The sequence below is a fragment of the Tamandua tetradactyla genome, chromosome 3 (assembly GCF_023851605.1).
Source record: "Tamandua tetradactyla isolate mTamTet1 chromosome 3, mTamTet1.pri, whole genome shotgun sequence".
Classification (NCBI taxonomy): domain Eukaryota; kingdom Metazoa; phylum Chordata; class Mammalia; order Pilosa; family Myrmecophagidae; genus Tamandua; species Tamandua tetradactyla.
The window spans coordinates 43,256,162-43,276,400 of NC_135329.1; the positions used below are offsets into that span (position 1 = coordinate 43,256,162).

The following is a 20,239-nucleotide window of genomic DNA, read 5'->3' on the forward strand; positions in this document are numbered from 1 at the left end:
GGCAGGCCATGGTGGCTCAGCAGGCAGAGTTCTTGCCTGCCATGCCGGGGACCTGGGTTCGATTCCTGGTGCCTGCTCATGCAAAAAAAAAAGTAAATGAATAAATAAATAATAGGGGGAACAAATATTAAAAGAAATTTAGCAGATTGAAATGCTAGTGTTCAATGAAAGGGAGTGATAAGGGGTACAGACAAGAAATAGGTGAAACAAAGACTAAAATATATTGGATACATGGAAATACCAGCAATCAGTGAGAGGGAGGGGTAAGGGGTTTGGTATGTATGAAGTTTTTTTCTTTTTTCTTTATGTTACTTTTTCTGAATTGATGCAAATGTTCTAAGAAATGGACATTTCTTAGAACGGAAATGGAATGATCACATGATAAGAATGTTCATGTTGGTATGTTGTTATGTTTAAAAAAATAAAAAAAAATTTCACTGAAAACAACTCTTTAAACAAAGAAAACTTCATTCAACAATACAGAGTACACACTCTTCTAGTGCAAATGGATCATTCTCTAGGATACATCATATTTTAGGTCACAAAACAAATCTCAATAAATTTAAAACATTGGAATCATACCATTTACCTTCTCTGACCACAACTGAATTGCATCAGTTTGCAAGCTGCTGGAATGCAATATACCAGAACTGGAACAACTTTTAGAAAGGGGAACTTCATAAGTTACAAATGTACAGTTCTAAGCCTGTAAAATTGCCCAAACTGAGGCATCCAGGGAAAGATACTTTAATTCAAGGAGGGCTGATGATGATGAGTCAGGAATAGCTCTGTCAGCTGGGAAGTCATGTGGCTGGCATCTGCTGGTCCCTTGCTCCTAGGCTCCATTGCTTTTGGTCTCTGTTCCTGTAGGGGTTCCTCACTTCGCTTCTCCAGGGCTGGTTTTTTATCTCTTGACTTTCATTGGCTCTCTCCAGGTTCTGGCTTGCTTAACATCTCAAGGTAATATCTTCTGGGCTCCAAGCATCTCCAAACATCTGTATCTCTGTTCTCTGAAGCAACTGCTCTCCAACCATCTACATCTGCTCTGTCAGCTCTGAGGCTTCTGTCCTCTCTGTAGGCTTTGTCATTTCTATTGTTTATGGCTCTCTCCAAAATGTTTCTTCTTATAAAATATTCCAGTAAACTAATCAAGACCCACCTGGAATGGGTGGAGTCACATCTCCATATAATCAAAGGTCACACCCACAACTGAGTGTGTCACATCTCTGTGGATACAATCTAATAAAAAGTTTCCAATCTATAATATTGAATTAGGATTAGGAAACAGTTACCTCCACAAGACTGAATCAGGATTAAAACAGGGCTTTTCTGGAGCACATAATATTTTCAAATTGATACAAGAATGAAGGTGGAAATCAATAATAGATGTACAGCTGGAAAAGTCACAAATATGTGGAAAGTAAACCACATACTCAAACATCAAATGGTCAAGAAGAAATCAAAAGAAAAATCAGGAAGTATTTGGAGGTAAATGAAAATGAAAACACATTATCAAAACTTATGGATATAGCAAAGGCAATACTGAAAGGGAAATTTATAGTTTTAAATTAAAGAGAAGAAAGATCTCAAATCAGAGATCTAACTCCACACTGGGATGATCTATAAAAAGAAGAGCAAACTAAACACAAAGTGAGCAGAAGGAAGGAAATAACAAAGATTAGAATGGATATATATTAAATAGAGACTGACAAAGCAATAGAGAAAATCAACAAATCTGAAAATTGGTTCTTTGAAAACATGAATTAAATAAACAAACTTTTAGCTAGACTATCAAAGAAAAAGAGAGTATGTAAATAATTAAACTAGAAAGTAAAAGTGATCCCACAGAAATAAAAAGGATTATAAGAGGATACTATGAACAACTGTATTCCAATAAATTAAACTAGATGAAATGGGCAAATTTCTAGAAACACACAAACTACCAACACTGATCAAAAAGATACAGAAGACTTCAAAAAAATCAGGGACAAGTTAAAAAGATAGAATCAGTAATCAAAAACCTCCCAACAAAGAAAAGCTCAGGACCAGATGGCTTTACTGGTGAACCTGACCAAATAGTCTAAAATAATTAACACCAATCCTGCTCAAATCCTTACAAAAGTTGAAGAGGAGGGAAGACTTCCTAACTCATTATGAAGCTAATATTGGGCTAATACCAGTGCCAGGTAAAGATACCACAAGAAAAGAAAGTTAACGATATATATCCCTTATGAATATAGATATAAAAATTCCCAGTAAAATACTAGCAAACCAAATGTAACAGCACATCAAAATAATTATACCTCATGATCAAGTGGGGTTTATTTAAAGCATGCAAGGGTGGTTCAACATAAGAAAATTAATTAATGTAAAACACCACATTAACAGAACAATGGAAAAAAGCACAAGGTCACCTCAATTGACACAGAAAAGGCAATTGACAAAATCCAGCACCCCTTTGTGTTATAAACAATTAGAAAACTGGAAATAGAAGGAAATTTCCTTAAGTGTGATAAAGGATATTTATGAAAAACCCACAGCTAATATCATTCTCAATGGGGAAAAGCTGAAATATTTATTTCCAAGATCAGAAATAAAACAAGGATACCCACTGTCACTATTGTTATTTAACATTGTACTGTAAGTTCTAGACTGAGCAGTTAGGCAAGAAAAAATAAATAATTTTATCTATTTGAAGATGACATAATCATACATTTTGGAAATCCTATAAAATATACAAAAAAAAAAAAAGCTACTAGAGCTAATAAGCAAATACAGCAAAATGGCAGGGTACGAAAATCAGTGGTGCCTCTCTATACTATACACTAGTAATGAATACTCTTACAAGGAAATCAAGAAAAAAATTATACTTACAGTATCAAATAAAAGAATCAAATACCTGGGAATAAATTTAACCAGGGATGTAAAGACTTATACATCAAAAACCATGAAACATTGCTAAAATAAATCAAATAAGACCTGAATAAACGGAAGGACATTTCTGCGTTCATGGACTGGAAGACAATCAATATTTCAAATATTGTTAGGATGTGGATTCTATGCAAAGTTATTTGAAGATTCAACACAATCCCATTCAAAATTCCAACTGGTTTGTTTGCAGAAATGGAAAAGGCAATCATCAAATTTATATGGAATGATAAGGGACCCTAAATAGCTAAAGCCATCTTGAAAAAGAACAGTGAAGTTGGAAGAGACACACTTCCTATATTTTACAACTTATTACAAAGTCACAATAATCAAAATAGCATGGCATCATCACAAGGACAGACATAGAACAAAGGAACTGAATTGAGAATTCAGAAATAAACCCTCTAACCTATGGCTAATCAGTACTTGACAAGGGTGCCATGTCAAGTCCATTCAATTGGAAAAGAACAGGCTCTTTAATGAATGATGGTAGGGAAACTGGATAGCCATAAAAAAAATGAGGTGGACCCCTACCTCACAGTATATACAAACATTAACTTAAAATGGATCAAAGACCTAAATATAAGAATCTAAAATAAAAACTTCTAGAAGAAAACATAGGGAAGCATCTTCAGGACCCTATATTTGGGAATAGTTTTTACATAAGCAAAAAGAAAAAAAGTACTTAGATCAGATTTCATCAAAATTAAAAACTATTGTAGAACTAAGGATCTCACCGAGAAGGAGAAAAAGCAAGCAATAGAAAGGGAGAAAATATTTGCAAATAATCATCAGATAAAGGCATAATATACAGAATATACATTTTTTAAATCCTATAACTTAACAACAAAAAGACAACCCAATTTAAAATTGGGTAAAAGACTCAGAGTCCTTCAAAGAGGATATGTAAATGTTAAAAGTACATGATAAGAAGGTCAACATCATTAGCTATTAGAGAAATGCAATCAAAACCACAATGAGACTATTTCACACCCACTAGAATGGCTACTATTTAAAAAAATGAAAATTACAATTGTTGGAGAGGATGTGGAGAAACAGGAACACTCTTCCATTGTTGGTGCAAAATGGTGCACCTACTGTGGAAGACAGTTTAGCAGTTCCTCAGAAAGCTAAGCATAGAATTACTATATGATCTGACAATCCCACTATTAGACATACACCCAAAAGAAATGAAAGCAGGGACTTACTCAGATAATTGCACACCAGTGTACACAGTGGTATTATTCATAACTGTACAAAGATGGAAGCAACCCTAGGGTCCATCAATGGATGAATGGATAAACAAAATGCAGTTTATATAAACAATGGAATATTACTCATCATTAAAAAAGGAATGAAGTTCTAATTCATGTAAATCTGATTTATGGATGAACTTTGAAGATATCATGTTGAGTGAAATAAGCCAGATACAAAAGGACAAACATCATATAATCTCACTGATATGAAATAATTAGAATAAGCAAACTCAGAGTAAGAATCTAGAATATAAGTTACCAGGGGTTGAGTTGAGGGTAGGGAATGGGACTTAATACTTAAATTGGACAGAATTCCTATTTGGATTGATTGTAAAATTTTAATAATAGATGGTGGTGATAGTAGCTCAACTTCTTTTTTTTTTTTTCCAGGAATTGAACCCAGGTCTCCAGCATGGCAGATGAGAATTCTGCCTGTTGAGCCATTGTGGCCCACCCAGTACAACATTTTGAAAGTAATTGACAGTACTAAGTTATATATTTGAATGTAGTTATAAGGTAAAATTTTAGGTTGTATAACATATATATATGTGTGTTGCTAGAATAAAAATAAAACCATCCGATTGTACAACACAGTCAACCCTAATATAAACTATGAACTATACTTAATAGTACAATTACTATATTTTTTCATCAATTGTATCAAAGGTACCACAGTAATGAAAATCGTTGGCAAAAGGGAGGTATGTATGGGAATTCTGAATTTTCTGCATAATTTTCTGTAAATCTACAACTTCTTTAGTAAAGTATGCATATATATAAATTATAATAGCATATGCCATTACAAGCTTTTCATTTATACCTTCATTTGTTTAATCATTAGTATGAACCCAGAAGGAAGTCTAATATTTTCTCTATTTTACAGATGAAGAAACTATAGCACAGACAGGAAGAATAGTAGCCTGCCGCACACAGCTTGTAGGTGTATAAATCAAATTCGAACAGTCTGACTTAAGAGTTTTCACTTTCAGAGCTTAACTATACCATACTGCCTTTAAAGATAATAAAATGTATCATTTTATGATGTTTATTTAAAATCTATTTCATTTACTAGATGTAGAACCACATTTTATTCATACTTGTCTCAATTCTGAAAAAATAATTTGCAATTTATGGACTGCTAATTGCAAATTTCTTTATTTCCTTCAGTAGAACACTGACCAATCTAAAGCTCAGTTTAACATAGTGCATCATCATTTATAGCAAAATTGAGTTTTCTGACATTGGAGAGTCAAATTACTTCAAATTCTTAAGTAAAAATGAACTTCATAAATTTCATCCTATATCTTCACTCTTAATGAGACAATTAATGTACACAATGGTTGAAAATCTATTATTTCCAAGTGATTACCATGGAAAATTTCATTTTTTTACCTTCAATACATTGAAACAATGTAGTTACTACTTGTCTCTCATCATTTAAAATTTTTTTAAATAAATGTTATTTGAAACAGATCCCCAAAGCATCAAGTTAATGTTTCCCAGCCTTATAAAGAGTCAGAGGTGTTGTGAAAAGTAGTGGGTTATGACTCATGAGAACTAGTAATCCTGTAGGTCATGATTTGTTTAAAGAAAACTGGTATGATCCACAAAGAGGTAGGAGGTAGGAGGAAGGGAAGGAAGGAATCTAAAACTTCTGTGAAAATACACTTTCCACAAGAGGGCGATATTTTTGAAGGCATTCATTTTGTTGAATATAAAACAAAAATGCAGTTATGATAGGCAAAACTAAAATTGGTTCTTCTTTTTATATAGACAGAAGAACTAGCAAAAATACTTCCGATGAATAAGGCTGAGGGGAATTTAGAACTATGGCAACAGACCAAATGCATAGAAAGACAGCTTAAGATAAAATGTGAGAAGAAAATGATTTGACATATTTGATTTGATTTACTTATCACTTAGTAAGCAATAGGGCAACAGATTAAAGATTAATATCATGAATAAGATGATGCCTATGCAACAGATCTTTGTAAACATATGTATTCAAGTACATAATTTCTAGTCCATTTGATAGAAGCCAAAACCATTAAGCGTAAAGATACAGGATGAAATTTATGAAGTTCATTTTTACTTAAGGATTTGAAGTAATTTGACTCTCCAACATCAGAAAACTCGATTTTGCTATAAATGATGATGCACTGTGTTAAACTGAGCTTTAGATTGGTCAATGTTCCACTGAAGGAGATAAAGAAATTTGCAATTAGCAGTCCATAAATTGCAAATTATTTTGTCAGAATTGAGACATTCAGTTATACCAATGTTCTTAAGATGAAAATAGATGAAACGGTGAACAAAAGAAATCTTATTCTCAGTGGAAAAAAGGAAAACAGAACACTTAGACCATTTTAGGTAAAGATTTATCCAGAAGATAAAAAGGAAAACTTCCATAGGTGTCAGTGTTAAAATAAAAAAAATAGGAAATCTCTTAAATTTTATATGCTGTGTTTCAGGTGATTTCAGAGAACGCGACAATGGTATTTATATACATAACCAACGTACCTCAATTCCTATTTCAAATCCTCCACCAAGCCCAGCTATACCAATGGCTGAAGGTGCAGACCATTCTAATAAAAACAAAACCAAACATTTTATCAGCATTAATATCCTTTGGCATATAAATATGAGAAAGAAAAATGTTAAAATGTGAATAGTATTTACTTTTGTAAATAATGAGACAGGTACTATTTCTATTTCTTTCTCATAATTTCAATTTAAGGAACATTGCAAAAATAACACACAACCCATATAGAGAGCGCCAATATCCCCTCGCCCTCCACAAAGATACCCAGATTTTAACAGTTTGAAATATTTGCTATATCATTCTGTCATCTATCTACCTTCCTCATCCCCTCCCCCACTCCCCTTTTTTCTTCTCTCCTTTCCTTTCCCTCTTGCCAGCTAAACAGCCAGGCACCTAATCGGTCATCTATCTGACTCTCTGTATACTTATCTATCTTCTAAATATTTGAGAGTAGATTGTATATATAATGCTCCTTGAACACAAAATACTTACATGTACATGAACATTTCCTAATAATAAGCATATTCATTTATGTAATGACCTTTAAGTACAATTATCAAGTTCAAGAAATTTTAACTTCTATTTGAAGTTTACAATCCGTATTGTATTTTTTCATATGTTCCAATCATGTCCTTTTGAGTCTTTACTTCTCCATTATTAGATGCTGTCCAGGATCATATATTGCTTTTAAGTTCCAGTCTCTTTTTTTTTTTTTTTTTTTTTTTTTTTAAAGAGAGAGGGAGGAAGGGAAGGAAAGACAGAGAAGGAAGGAAGGATGGAAGGAAGGAAGAAAGGGAAACATCTTTAAACATTTTCTTGTTTTATTATATTTTGTTTGTTTGTTTGTTTTTTACATGGGCTGGGGCCGGGAATCGAATCGGGGTCCTCCGGCATCGCAGGCAAGCACTCCTGCCCGCTGAGCCACCGCGGCCCGCCCTCCACTGTCTCTTTAGTTGTTGTAATGGTTATGTTCATGTGTCAACTTGGACATATTATGGTGTCCAGTTGTTTGGGTAGATTGTTATTGTAAGGCTATTTCACAGATTTAAATAATCAGTAAGCTGATTGTACCTATAATCAACTGAGGAGATTACCTTCAACAATGAGAAAAGTCTCATTCAATCAATTGAAGGCTTAAAAAGGTGGTGATGAATTCAGCAGTCAGAAGAGAGAATTTCCATCTCTACCTCAGTCAGTCAGCTTCTGGAGAATTCACTGAAAATCTAAATTGGAGTTCCCAGCTTGCAGCCTGCCCTACAGAGTTTAGACTTGCCCATGTTACAGTCACATAAGCCAATTCCTAATTAAAGAAAAAAATCATGATATTTACATAACATATCTCCCGTTGGTTCTGTTTCTCTAGAGAATCCTGACTAATACAGTTACTTTTTTTTTTATTGTGGAAAAATATATACAACACCAACTTTCCCATCTCAACCACTCCCAAGCACACCATTCAGTGGGATTATCACATTTACATTCTTGCTCGAACAACCCTCACAACTTTTCATTATCCAGAACTTTCCTGTCACCCCAAACATAAATCCTACCCTATTATGCATGCAAGAAGAACTCCCCATTCTTCTTCCCCCACCCCTGGCAATTTATATTCTATTTTCTGTCTCTATGAGTTGCATATTCTAGCTATTTCATATAAATGGAATCAAATAATATCTGTCCCTTTGTGTCTTGCTTATTTCACTCAACATGCTGTCTTTGTAGTTCAAGTCTTGCAGGTAAGAGGGTTTTATTCCTTTTTAAGGTTGAGTAACCTTCCATTGTGTGTATATATATATATATATATATATACACACACCACATTTTGTTTAATCATTCATCTGCTGATGGACATTTGGGTTGCAATCTACCTTTTGGCTATTATTATAAATAATGCTGCTATAAATGTTGTTTACAAATATCTGTTCCAGTTTCTGCTTTGAATTCTTTTGGGATATATCTAGAAGTGGGATTGTCGTGCAATGTGGTAATCCTCTACTTACTTTCTGAGGAAGCCCCAAACTGTTTTCCATAGTGGCTGCAGTATTTTACATACCCACCAATAACCATAAATACACAAGGATACCTACTTTTCCACATCCTTGTCAATATAAGGTATTTCCATTTTTAAAATAATAGCCACTACAGTGGTTGTGAGGTAGTATTTCACGGTGGTTTTGATTTGCATTTCCATAATGATTAATGATGTTGAACATTTTTTCATGTGTTTACTAGACATTGCATATCTTCTTTTGCAAAATGTCTACTCATGTTTTTTGCCAATTTTTAAATTGGGTTGGTTTCTTCTTCTTGTTGAATTGTAGGAGTTCTCTTTTATACTCCAGAAACTAACCCTTATCAGGTATGTTATTGGTAAATATTTTCTTCCATTCTGTTGGTAGTTTCCTCACTCTCTTGATAAGGTCCTTAGATGCACAAAAGTCTTTAATTTGATGAAATCTGGTTTATTTATTTTTTCTTTTGCTACTTGTGTTTTCAGTATAACGTCTAAGAATCAATGGCCAAATATAAAGTCCTGAAGATATTTCCCTAGGTTTTAAGAGTTTTATAATTTTAGCTCTTCTATTTAGGTTGGTGACCCATTTTGAGTTGGATTATTGTATTGGTGTGAGGTAAGGGTCTACTTTTATTCTTTCACCTGTGGTGATCCAGTTTTATCAACACCATTTGTTGAAGAAACTGTTCTTTTCCCCATTGAGTAAACTTGGCTCCCTTGTCAAAAAGCAATAGGCCATAAATGTTTGCCTTTGTTTTTATATGTTCTTTAATAAACATATACAGCTTTTTATATCTGAAAGGGATTAGACATGTAGCATGAGATTCTTTGACTCATAAATCCATATTCTCATTTTGCTCTATAAAACACGCAGAATACCAAACTATTGATTTCCCACTAATAAATATACTTCTCATTTGGTAGTTTTAGCTACAATATTTTTATAATGTCTACCAAAAAATTAGCTATAACTCTTGACTTTTGTTAGAATTTTATCATAGATATAAGAGATTAAAAGGAATTAAAGGTGATATTTTTATTGTAATTACTTCTAAGGAAGGGTTTATAAGACTAAATTGCTTTTATTGAAAGTTCCTGAGTGCAAAGCCTATTTTGACAACCTTTGTGCCTAGTGGAGACACAAAAATAGTCTATAAATTCAAGAATCTTAAAATTCCAAGAAAATAAATTTCTTTACAATTTGAAACGAAGTTTACTAATTCCATTTGCCAAGATATGGCACATTATAGGATTATTGAATGCTTATTTTTCCTGTTATAGAAACAATTATGTTAAACAAAACTAGGATTTTTTTTTAATTTGGTGGGGAAAGTGTTGGATAATTGAGATAAAGTACTTTTTGAAAGTACGTATTAGCTTTTCAAACCTAATTTTACTGGCTAATATGTATTCTAGATAATAGGACATAGCTTGAATATATCCAGAACGATTTTATGGAAGCTTAGAGGAATTCTGATTACAGAAATAAGTGTTTGATAATCCCAAGGTTATTTTCCAATTTCTACATTAAGTATGCTGTCCTTGTTTAAAGACTGCTCTTGTAATGTAGCATCTAAAACACAAGCACATCTGGCCATAATCCTGGTGATCTTGCTATGTCTTATTTGGACAGCTTTTAAATTATCCTTCACAGAAAAAACAGCTGGCTTATTGGCTCTCCAAGTTTGGAAAGAGAAATTTAGGCTTTTGAAATCCTCAGAAAGATTCGCCTGGGATTCTGAGAGAAACTCCAGAGCTTGATAGTTCCTCAACCTTTTCAAATATAATCACCCTGTCAATGGAGGGCATCCAAAGAGGTCCTGCAGGCCTTGGGAATATACAGCGTCATGATTTTTTTTCTACAGACTTTGAGTCTCATCTGATAGTGAACCCCCTTTGAATAAACCTATATTTTGTTTCGTTTGCTGCTGAGAAGTTTGCCCTTGAAAATTTGGGTAATGCTGGAGAAGAATAGTATTTCATTATTTTTCTTTCATGGTCACATAAAGTTATGAAAGTTGAGAAATTATTTAGGGTAGAGACTCTCATTCATTGTGGAGACACGTTGACAACAAATCTAGTGAATATAACTAACTGGTATTTAAAGGCCTTACTCTCTCCAAGACTTCTAAATGTATCTATTTTCTGTAAGTGTCCAGTGCTGTCTCCCAAAATAAAAGTTAAATTATCTACATTGAAAATACCTATTAATATAAAAATGTGTTTACTCATATGATTTGTCAGCAAATACAAATAATTTTAGTTGGTTTTGATACACCTACGTATATTTTAAATATTACTGTATATTTGGGCCTTGGGAGTCATGCCAAATATATTTAGATTTTGTCTCTGAAAATCAAGTAATAGATTACATCCCAGAAAGTAAAGTCAAGTTATATTGATATTGGTATGATTTAACCACAGGGGAACTTTTTCAAAACGCAGTGTCTGTGGATCTACCACAGAAATAGTAAAAAAGCTTACAGGGCCCCTTATTTTCATATCAACCTCCATAAAACAAAAGAAAACAGCTATACCATGAAATTAAGGAATAAAAATTCACATTTAGCAGCACAAATGAACATTTATCATGTTTAAATATTTGCTCCATAGAAGAATTACAAAATGTATACAAAACTAAGTAAGATCTATCTATTGAGTCTTGCCTAATGATTTTGAGAGAAGGAAAGAAAAAGACTCATTTTTTTCTTGATTATTTGTTAACACCCACACTCTACAAGCTCAACTGAACTGCACTTCAAAAGTCAATTTTCAGTGACAATGGGAAACCTGTCATACTCCCTATGAAAAGCGTTTATTAAATGGAAACAAACAAACAAACAAACAAACTAAAAGAATTAAGATTCTCTACTCCTCTAGGTGAAAAAATATCAACTTACTTCCATCTGGATGACGTGCTAATACGATCCCACTGCCTCCTCTAGCAGTTACCAGAAATCCAGCCTTTATCACAGATAAAATCGCAAGACCTTTGGCTTTAGCAATGACATGGGCTGCAAATATTTAAAACAATAGACAGGTAAGCATACTTAATACATATGATTGAATAGATAAGCAAGTGTTAAACAGTATACACAGACATCTGCTTGACAAGATTCCAGGTTCTAATTAAGAATCTTAATGACATATATGAGCCATGAATAAAACTTACTTACATAACAGATGGGCACGAAGCCTCTTTACTCCTACCTCTTTTTTGCATGTTGTTATTTTTGCAATGCTAAATGTAACACCATAAATGCTCAAAAATCCTGCAACTACCATAATAAATTGGATATTTGAATGAAATTATATTGGTATCTATAGCAGGACAATTTGATGATTTCAATTAATTTAGGAAATAATTCACAATTTAAAAAAGCAAAGTATTTTTTTTAATTAAGATTCATATATATGTTAAGGAGAAACTTATGAAATGAACTAAAGGCAGCATGGGACAGAACTTTTATCTTAAAGCCAAACAGCCAAGTTCACCTTTTATTAATGTGGAAATCAGTATTGAAAAACAGAAAAATTAAGTGATTTTATCATTTTAAAAAGTTGTTTAAATTAAAAAAAAAGTTGTTTAAATTTATAAATGATCTAGTATAGTTCACAAATACTACTTCACTACTAGTGCACTAAAAATATAACTCAATTTAGCAATTATTGGTTTAAACATATTTCAGGGAAATACATTACATAAAATTAGGGTTATTAATACATGTGCCCTATAAACACAGTACTTTACTATTCTGTGAATTTATTTACATAATAGTATATCTTTCAAATTAACAAAGGCAGCATAAAAACTGGAAATTATTCTTGGATGCCAGTATCACTTTTATAAACATTTTTTATTGTGAAATACAACATATATACAAAAAGGTAATACATTTCAAAGTACATTGCACAAGCAGTTATAGAACAGATTTCCAAGTTTGGTATGGGTTACTGCTTCACAATTTCGGAGTTTTCCTTCTAGCTGCTCCAAGACACTGGAGACTAAAATAAATATCAATATATTGATTCAGCAGTCATACTTATTTGTTAAATCCTATGTACTCTGTTATCACCCTGTCAATGGAGGGCAGCCAGAGAGGCCCTGAAGGCCTTGGGAATATACAGCTTCATATTTTAATCTTCAGAGGTTTTAGGCTATATGCCTATTCTAACTTTTTCATGTTGGAAAGGGGTATCTACAATATCAGATAGGGGGGTGGAACTTGATGTTCTTGGAGAGGTTGGCCCCTCTGGGTTTCAGGATTTATTTGGCCTAGGAAATGTGGAAGGTGGTTTCTGAAAAGTAATCTCAGTGTGTGAAAAAAAATATGGAACAATTAAACTTTGTCACCAGGAAAACCCCAGATACTATGCCAAACATTAGGGTACCCAACTCAATAGACCAAACCCTTGATCTTGAGGCTTGCTCTTGTAAAGCTTATGTATATATCAGAGAAGCTTAGCCTACCTATAGGTATGTCTAAGAGTCACCTCCAAAGGACCTCTTTTGTTGTTAAGATGTGGCCTTTCTCCCTCTAAGCTCAACTCTGCAAGTGAAACCATTGCCCTCCCTCCTACATGGGACATCACATCCAGGGATGAAAGTCTTCCTGATGGAATGGGAGATGACCCACAGGGATGAGCCTGGCCATGGCACTGTGGGGTCAACAATGCCATCTTGACAAAAAGGGGGAGAAGAAGTCTAACAAATGAGGTATCAGTGGCTGTGAATTCAAATAGAGTCGAGAAGCTAAACTGGAGGTCACTCTTATGCATGCTTCAGTTAGACATTGCTACTTATCACAACTTGCCGAGCCCCAACCAAAACATTCCTTCCAATCCTAAAGAATACTTAGGGTAATATATAATATTCTACAGATTCCATGCAATAGGTTCATTTTCTAAAACCTACAACCTCCAGATGGGTCCGTGGACCAGATAAGTCTTAAAATGCAGAGGGCCCAGCCCTTCCAGAACATCAACTAGTATCCCCCCATCCCATATTATCAACAGCCCCTTCCAATATGAAAAAGTTAGAATGCACATAGCCCAAATACCCCTAAAGGGTGGGAGAAAGATCAAAGGTGATCTGTACATATGTGACTTTTGTAAGAGCTTATAATCTAGGACCCTGTACAATAAGCCCCAACCTGTTAAACCATGCTCTTGACTTTAGTTCATCGAATTTCTATATTATAGCTAGTTCATATAATTGAGGTATGATAATATTTGTCTTTTTGTTCTTGACATTTCCTTCCTTGTCTCTTATGGAATCTTTACACTGAAAGTCTATTTTGTCTGATAGACAAAATTCTTCCTTTCTTTTGTTTACAGCTTGCATTGAACATCTTTCTCCATCCTTTTACTTTCTAATTGTCTCTTCGTGTGTAAGATGATCTCTTGTAAGCACCAGATGCATGGAACATATTTCTTAAACCATTCTGCCAGTCTGTATCTTTTAACTGGTGAGTTTAGTCTGCTAACATTTAAAGTTATTACTGAACAGGCATTTCTTGAATCTACCATCTTATTCTTTGGTGTTTTTTTTTTTATTCATCAGATCTATACATTATTTTTCCACTTTCTCTTTTTTATCCTTTAAGTTACCTTTACTAGTACTATTTAATTTTGTGCCCTCCTCTAGACCTACCTCTCCTGTCTAATTTTTTTTTTAGCTGATACATATTTCTTGTAGAGCAGGTCTCGTGTTGACAAATTCTCTCAGCCTTCTTTTGTCTATGAATATTTTAATCTCTCCCACACTTTTTTTTTTTTTTTTTTGCATGGGCAGGCACCAGGAATCCAACCCGGGTCTCTCGCATGGCAGGTGAAAACTGCCTGTTGAGTCACTGTGGCCCGCCCTCCCTTACTTTTGAAAGAGATAACTGAATTCTTTGCTGAATGTCTTTCTCTTTCAGGATCTTAAATATATCATACCCTTGCCTTCTCACCTCTATGGTATATGTTGAATAGTTCGTACTTAGTCTTTGGTGGTTTTCCTTTTATGTGGTGGTTTGCTTTCCTCTTGCTGCTTTCAGGACTTCTTGCTTCTCTTCACATTGGCAGACAGATTAGTATGTGTCTTGGAGTGGATATATTTCATTTATTCTATTTGTGTATGTTGTATATGTGTGTATGTGTGTGTCTCTTTTTTTAATTGCATATTTATATCTTTTATAAGGGTTGGGAAGTTTTCCCCCATCATCTCCTCAACTAATTTTTCTTGCCCTTTACTCTTCTTTTCTCCTTCTGGGACACTGAAGCTTCTTAAATTTGTACACTTTGTGCTGTCCATCATTTCGAAGGGTGTGTGGTGGGGAGTGCAAGGTGTGGTACGGCTCACTTCCTCATCCCTGCTTCTCCATCTGTGCTCTCCTGAGGGCTGCAGGCCTCTGTAGATAAAAGGGAGCAGTAGGCACCGTGCACTAGCTGGATGGTCTCTGTGCACAGGGTGAACTAGTCTGCCAGCTTTCAGGATCCCCACAGGAACTCCCAGCTGCAGAGCTGCATGGGAAGATCTCCCAAGCTACTTGCTGGAGCAGGCAGGAGTCCAGGGACCTGCACTTTATGCCTCTTGTTCCTGCTGGAGTCATGACCAAGCACACTCACACCCCATCCTCTCTGTCCCAAATCCTCTACTTTTTCATCCAGGACTTTCCTATTTAGTGCAGAAGACCCTCTCTGGATACTTGCACCCTGGAACTGCTGTCCTAGTCATTTTTCTGTCACTTCTCTAGTTGTTCCGTGGAGCAGCTGTGAACTCATCCTTTCCTATTCCACCACCTTCCCAGATGTCCCAATATCACTTTTAACATAATTTATCATGACTGTAGTCAAATATTCTGTCAATAAAGTCAAACCAAACTGTGCACAAAAAGATTCTGTTGATTTATCTAGAAAAATTACTAAATTTCTAATATTATGTATAGTATTTTAACATTTAAATTAATAACGGAGTTTTACAAATAACTCATGTAAGAGCATAAAGAGTTTAACATCCAGAAAACATTTTTAGGGTTGTTCTTAATTAAACAAAGAATATAAAATAAAGTTGTCATCTCAGATGGTGGTCTATTAAATTTGCCTTATTTTTGCATTTTAAAAGGGTATAAACATAATGATAATAGGATTGACACTTATATTATACAACAGGCAGGTTTATTTTTAAAACCATACATTAGGCAGAATATCTTCCTCAATACCTCATATTTCATTCTAGCTTCAAATTGCAATGCTTTTATAGTTATTATTCCATTTACTTAGAAGCAATAGATAAAACAAAAGCAAATGTTTTAATATAAACATATTTCAAATGTCAAATGTTCCTATTGAGTATACAACCAAATTGAGTGACAAGGAAATACTAATAATTCCTAAATAATTTACAAATTACAAATTTTCATTTGTAGCATACAATGTACTAAAGTAAAATACATAATGCATAGCATACAATGTTCCAATTGCAGATTTACCTTCTAAATTAAGTTTCACTTACATTTCAAGGGAGAGTAAACTCACACCACTAAGGTCTAGAGGGCCTAGACATTTTATCTTAAAATTTTCTGTACATTTTAACATCTATTACAAATATGTTACCTTTGGTTTTATGTAAACATAATATCCTCTCTCTTCCTCCCCCTCAACCAAACCCAATTGGTCCTCTAATCAACTGAGGTTCTAGAAAAGGTAAGCTTTGATTATTGTACTGTTTTAGAGCCCCCTTTCACCACCAGACACACACACATATAAGGGTAAGCTTTTATGTAGACTAATAAGTGAACCAATTTTCATTCTCTGTGTTATACCCACTGAAAAGGAGAAGAAGTAAGGAAAGAAGTCTGGAGACAGAAGAAAGGCAAGATAAAATTTTGCTGTACACTTGTATGTTTCTAAGGGTAGGAAATACAGTTTATCCATAAATTGGGTGCCTGGCCTGTATGTATACATTGTTAAATATCAATAAATGCTTCCATTCTCCTGTTTCAGTATATTGCTACTCAAAATTCATTTTTTCTGGTTGAATTTGCTTTGAGCTATAAAGTAGTGCTGTTCAAATTTGAGTGTGTATACACATCACTGAGACTCTTGTTAAAAATGCACATTCTGATTCATTAGGTCTGAATGGAGCCTGAGGTTTTATATTTCTAACAAACTCATGTGATATGGAGGTGCTGGTCCACAATCTGCTCTTTGAGTAACAAGGCTCTATGAAACCCTGTTTTTCTCTCAAGATGTGAAATAAGGCTAGGCCAAAACAATAACTAATATTATTATTATAACAGCAAATTTTTTAAGTAAATTAAAGCCCTGTGGTTAAATAACTTCAGAAAATCTGGGTTAAAAAATTAAACTGTTTTTTTTTTTTAAATGCAGGACTCGGAGTCATGTGTAATGATTAATTAAGAGAGAAAAGTCATCTGCAAATTAATTGCATATAAATCTTCCTTTCATGAAATAAGCATTTTATGAAACACACTTTGGAAAAAAATGGTAATGGTAATAAATAGGTTTTTCTTCCCAAATGCTTATCTCTGGACCTGGGTCAGCCTGACTGAAGAAGAATCACATGAGAAACTGTTTAAAATATGGGTTTTCTAGCCCCACTGCGCTGAGATTCTGACTCAATAGGTTTGGAGTAGAGTTTAGGAACTGTGTTTTAATGACATAGGGGATATCAATGCATCACTGTGTTGGGAATTACTGAGTAATTTCTTCTTAAACCACTATAAAATGTAAATGTCTTACCTGGAAGGAGAAAACACAAACTTAATATTTATTTATGAGATTAGCTAGCAAGTAATTTTGCAAAGTTCTTACGAAAAAAGAAAAGGACAGATGAGTTTTGTTAGAAGCTGAAATGAAGAAGAAAAATGTGAAGTTTAAGGGGTACTAAGCACCCTGAAGGGGTGAGGTAGAGAGAAGAAGCCCATGTAAAAAGGAGAGGAGGAAAAATGATTAAAAGGAATTCTCATGATTTGGTTTTCTCTGGTTTACAGTTGGCCTTATCTAGGAGACCAGCTTGGAAGAGCACTTAGATGAGCACTATCAAGGCTGTGGTAAAAATAGATATCCCATGGATATTACACGTTAAACTATGAGTACCTGTGGAATACACAATCTCAACATGTACACCTTTGACTACAGGTATGTGCTGGTTTGAAAGGAAGCATGTCCCCTAAGAAAAGCCATGTTTTAATATAAGTCCCATTTCATAAAGGTAGAATCATCCCTATTCAATACTGTATATTTGAAACTGTAATGAGATCATCTCCCTGGTTGATGTGATTTAGTTAAGAATGGTTGTTAAACTGGATTAGGGGATGACATTTCTCCACCCATTTGAGTGGGCCTTGATTAGTTTCTGAAGTCCTATAAGAGAGGAAACATTTTGGAGAATGAGGGATTCAGAGAGATTCAGAGAGAGCAACACTACAAAGCAGAGAGTCCACCAGTCAGCGACCTTTGGAGATGAAGAAGGAAGACGCCTCCCGGGGAGCTTCATGAAATAAGAAGCCAAGAGAGAAAGCTAGCAGATGACGCTGTATTCGCCATGTGCCTTCTCACTTGAGAGAGAAACCCTGAACTTCATCGGCCTTCTTGAACCAAGGTATCTTTCCCTGGGTGCCTTTGATTGGACATTTCTATAGACTTGTTTTAATTGGGACATTTTCTCGGCCTTAGAACTGTAAACTAGCAACTCATTAAATTCTCCTTGTTGAAAGCCATTCTGTTTCTGGTATATTGCATTCCAGCAGCTAGCAAACTAGAATAAGGTACAAAGCATTCCTTTAGGCAAAGGTATGACCAGTTTACTCTGGAGAAGGGCAGAAATGGTTCACATTTCATTATTTGTAAAGTTACATGCTGTTTGCTTTCATTATTTTTGTTATACTCATTTTATTTATATTTAAATGCTTTAGGCAACCTAAGAACAAATGTACAAGTAACAAAAAAAAATGAGTTGCTTGCACTGGTGTTAATGGCAGCAGTGTTCCTGTTCACAGTGGTGGACAGAGGTGGCCTAAGGGTACAATGACTGAGAAATGGAAGGGGGAACTATGGCATATATATATATGTTCTATTGTACACTGTTAATGTCCAATAAATATTGTTGATGGGGAAAAAAAGTAATTTAGGAAACAAAACAAATTTCAAAATGAACAAGAGGCATTTCATTTACTCACCAGGAATGATCTTATCAGGTCCATTTCTAGAAGTTATTTCTGTGAATTCTCTCAATATTTTAGCAGCCTTTTTTGCTTCTGATCTCAAATTGGAAGGTATAGGATTATTCACTGAAATATTTTTTAAAAAAAGATATTTTTAATTTAAAATATCTAAATAAAAGTTAGAGGTGCACTGTAATTCCATTTTTCTCATACACAATTATGCATTAACAAGTTGTATCCTACCAGACAAAAGAAATGAATTGTAAATCCTCAATTATAAACCGCTTCATCTCTATTTCCTAACAAATCAAATACACCCTGAGATTGGGAAATCTTAATCTTTCAAAGTCCCAGGAAATTATAAAGTCACAGGATCTTCAAGTATCTGGTTCAACCTCTTCATTATGTATCTCTTCTCTGTAATTCTTAAATTATTTCAAAAATAAAACCAAAATTTTAACAATTAAAATATGCACTTTAAAACTATCTATATAATTGATGCCTTAAATTTAGTATATTTGGTTACTTTTTCAAAATGTTTGAACTGGCTGCCTGAACAGACTTTCCTTATTAGTAAAGTTATAGGAGACTCATGAACGGTATGATAATGCCAAGTAATGCAAGTTTGCTTTGGGATACTATAAAGAATGAGGAATCCCATCTAACTGTCTATGATTAAAAGGCACAGAAATGAGACTAAAATCTCAGGATCAAAAATTCTGAAGGCATTTATTTCTGTAAAACTGTTTCACTTGAGTAACTTATAGAATGACAGGTATAGGTATACTCTAAAGAAAAAGCTTGACTTCGATAGAATAAATTATCAAAGAAGCATAGGGAAAAAAACTTTTTTTCAAAACAGATATTTTTATTAAAGCAATGTGATAATATATATTTTGACACCTGGTGAGTTGAAAATATGTAATTTCTTTTAAAAATAGAATCCCAACTAGGTTCATATTGGAATTTTTTTTTTCTTAGAATGAAGTCAGTATAGTTTTTGTTGTAAATAAAGGAAGGAGAATTGACTAGACTTCAGCCATCAGAAAACCGAATACCCCTTCCTGCAAATATTCATGATAGTTTGGGTAAGAGGAAATATTTTCATAGATATTTTATACAAGCAAAGAAAATGAATATTTACGTATGTACATGTGTGTATATTCCTTTTTCTTCTTAAAAACAAATGGTATCAAAAGACAGTGGACAGGGGCTCAAGATGGCGGCTTAGCAATGTGCGCATCCTCCAGAACAACGACTAAATAATCAGAAACAGTATAGAACAGCTCCTGGGGCCACATCAGTGACTGGACACACAGCGTATCCC

General features: G+C 34.1%; 1 protein-coding gene across 2 annotated transcripts in view; it reads right to left on the reverse strand.

Annotated features, from left to right (window-relative positions):
- The window catches only part of SH3YL1 (SH3 and SYLF domain containing 1), a 103,314-nt gene that overhangs the window by 59,216 nt on the left and 23,859 nt on the right, over positions 1 to 20,239 (reverse strand). For both annotated transcript variants that reach the window (XM_077153034.1, XM_077153035.1), the window contains exons 3-5: positions 18,928 to 19,038; positions 11,641 to 11,754; positions 6,705 to 6,769 (exon numbers count right to left, since the gene is read on the reverse strand). In XM_077153034.1, the coding sequence (XP_077009149.1) occupies positions 6,705 to 6,769; positions 11,641 to 11,754; positions 18,928 to 19,038 (290 nt within the window). The remainder of the gene's footprint in view (positions 1 to 6,704; positions 6,770 to 11,640; positions 11,755 to 18,927; positions 19,039 to 20,239) is intronic.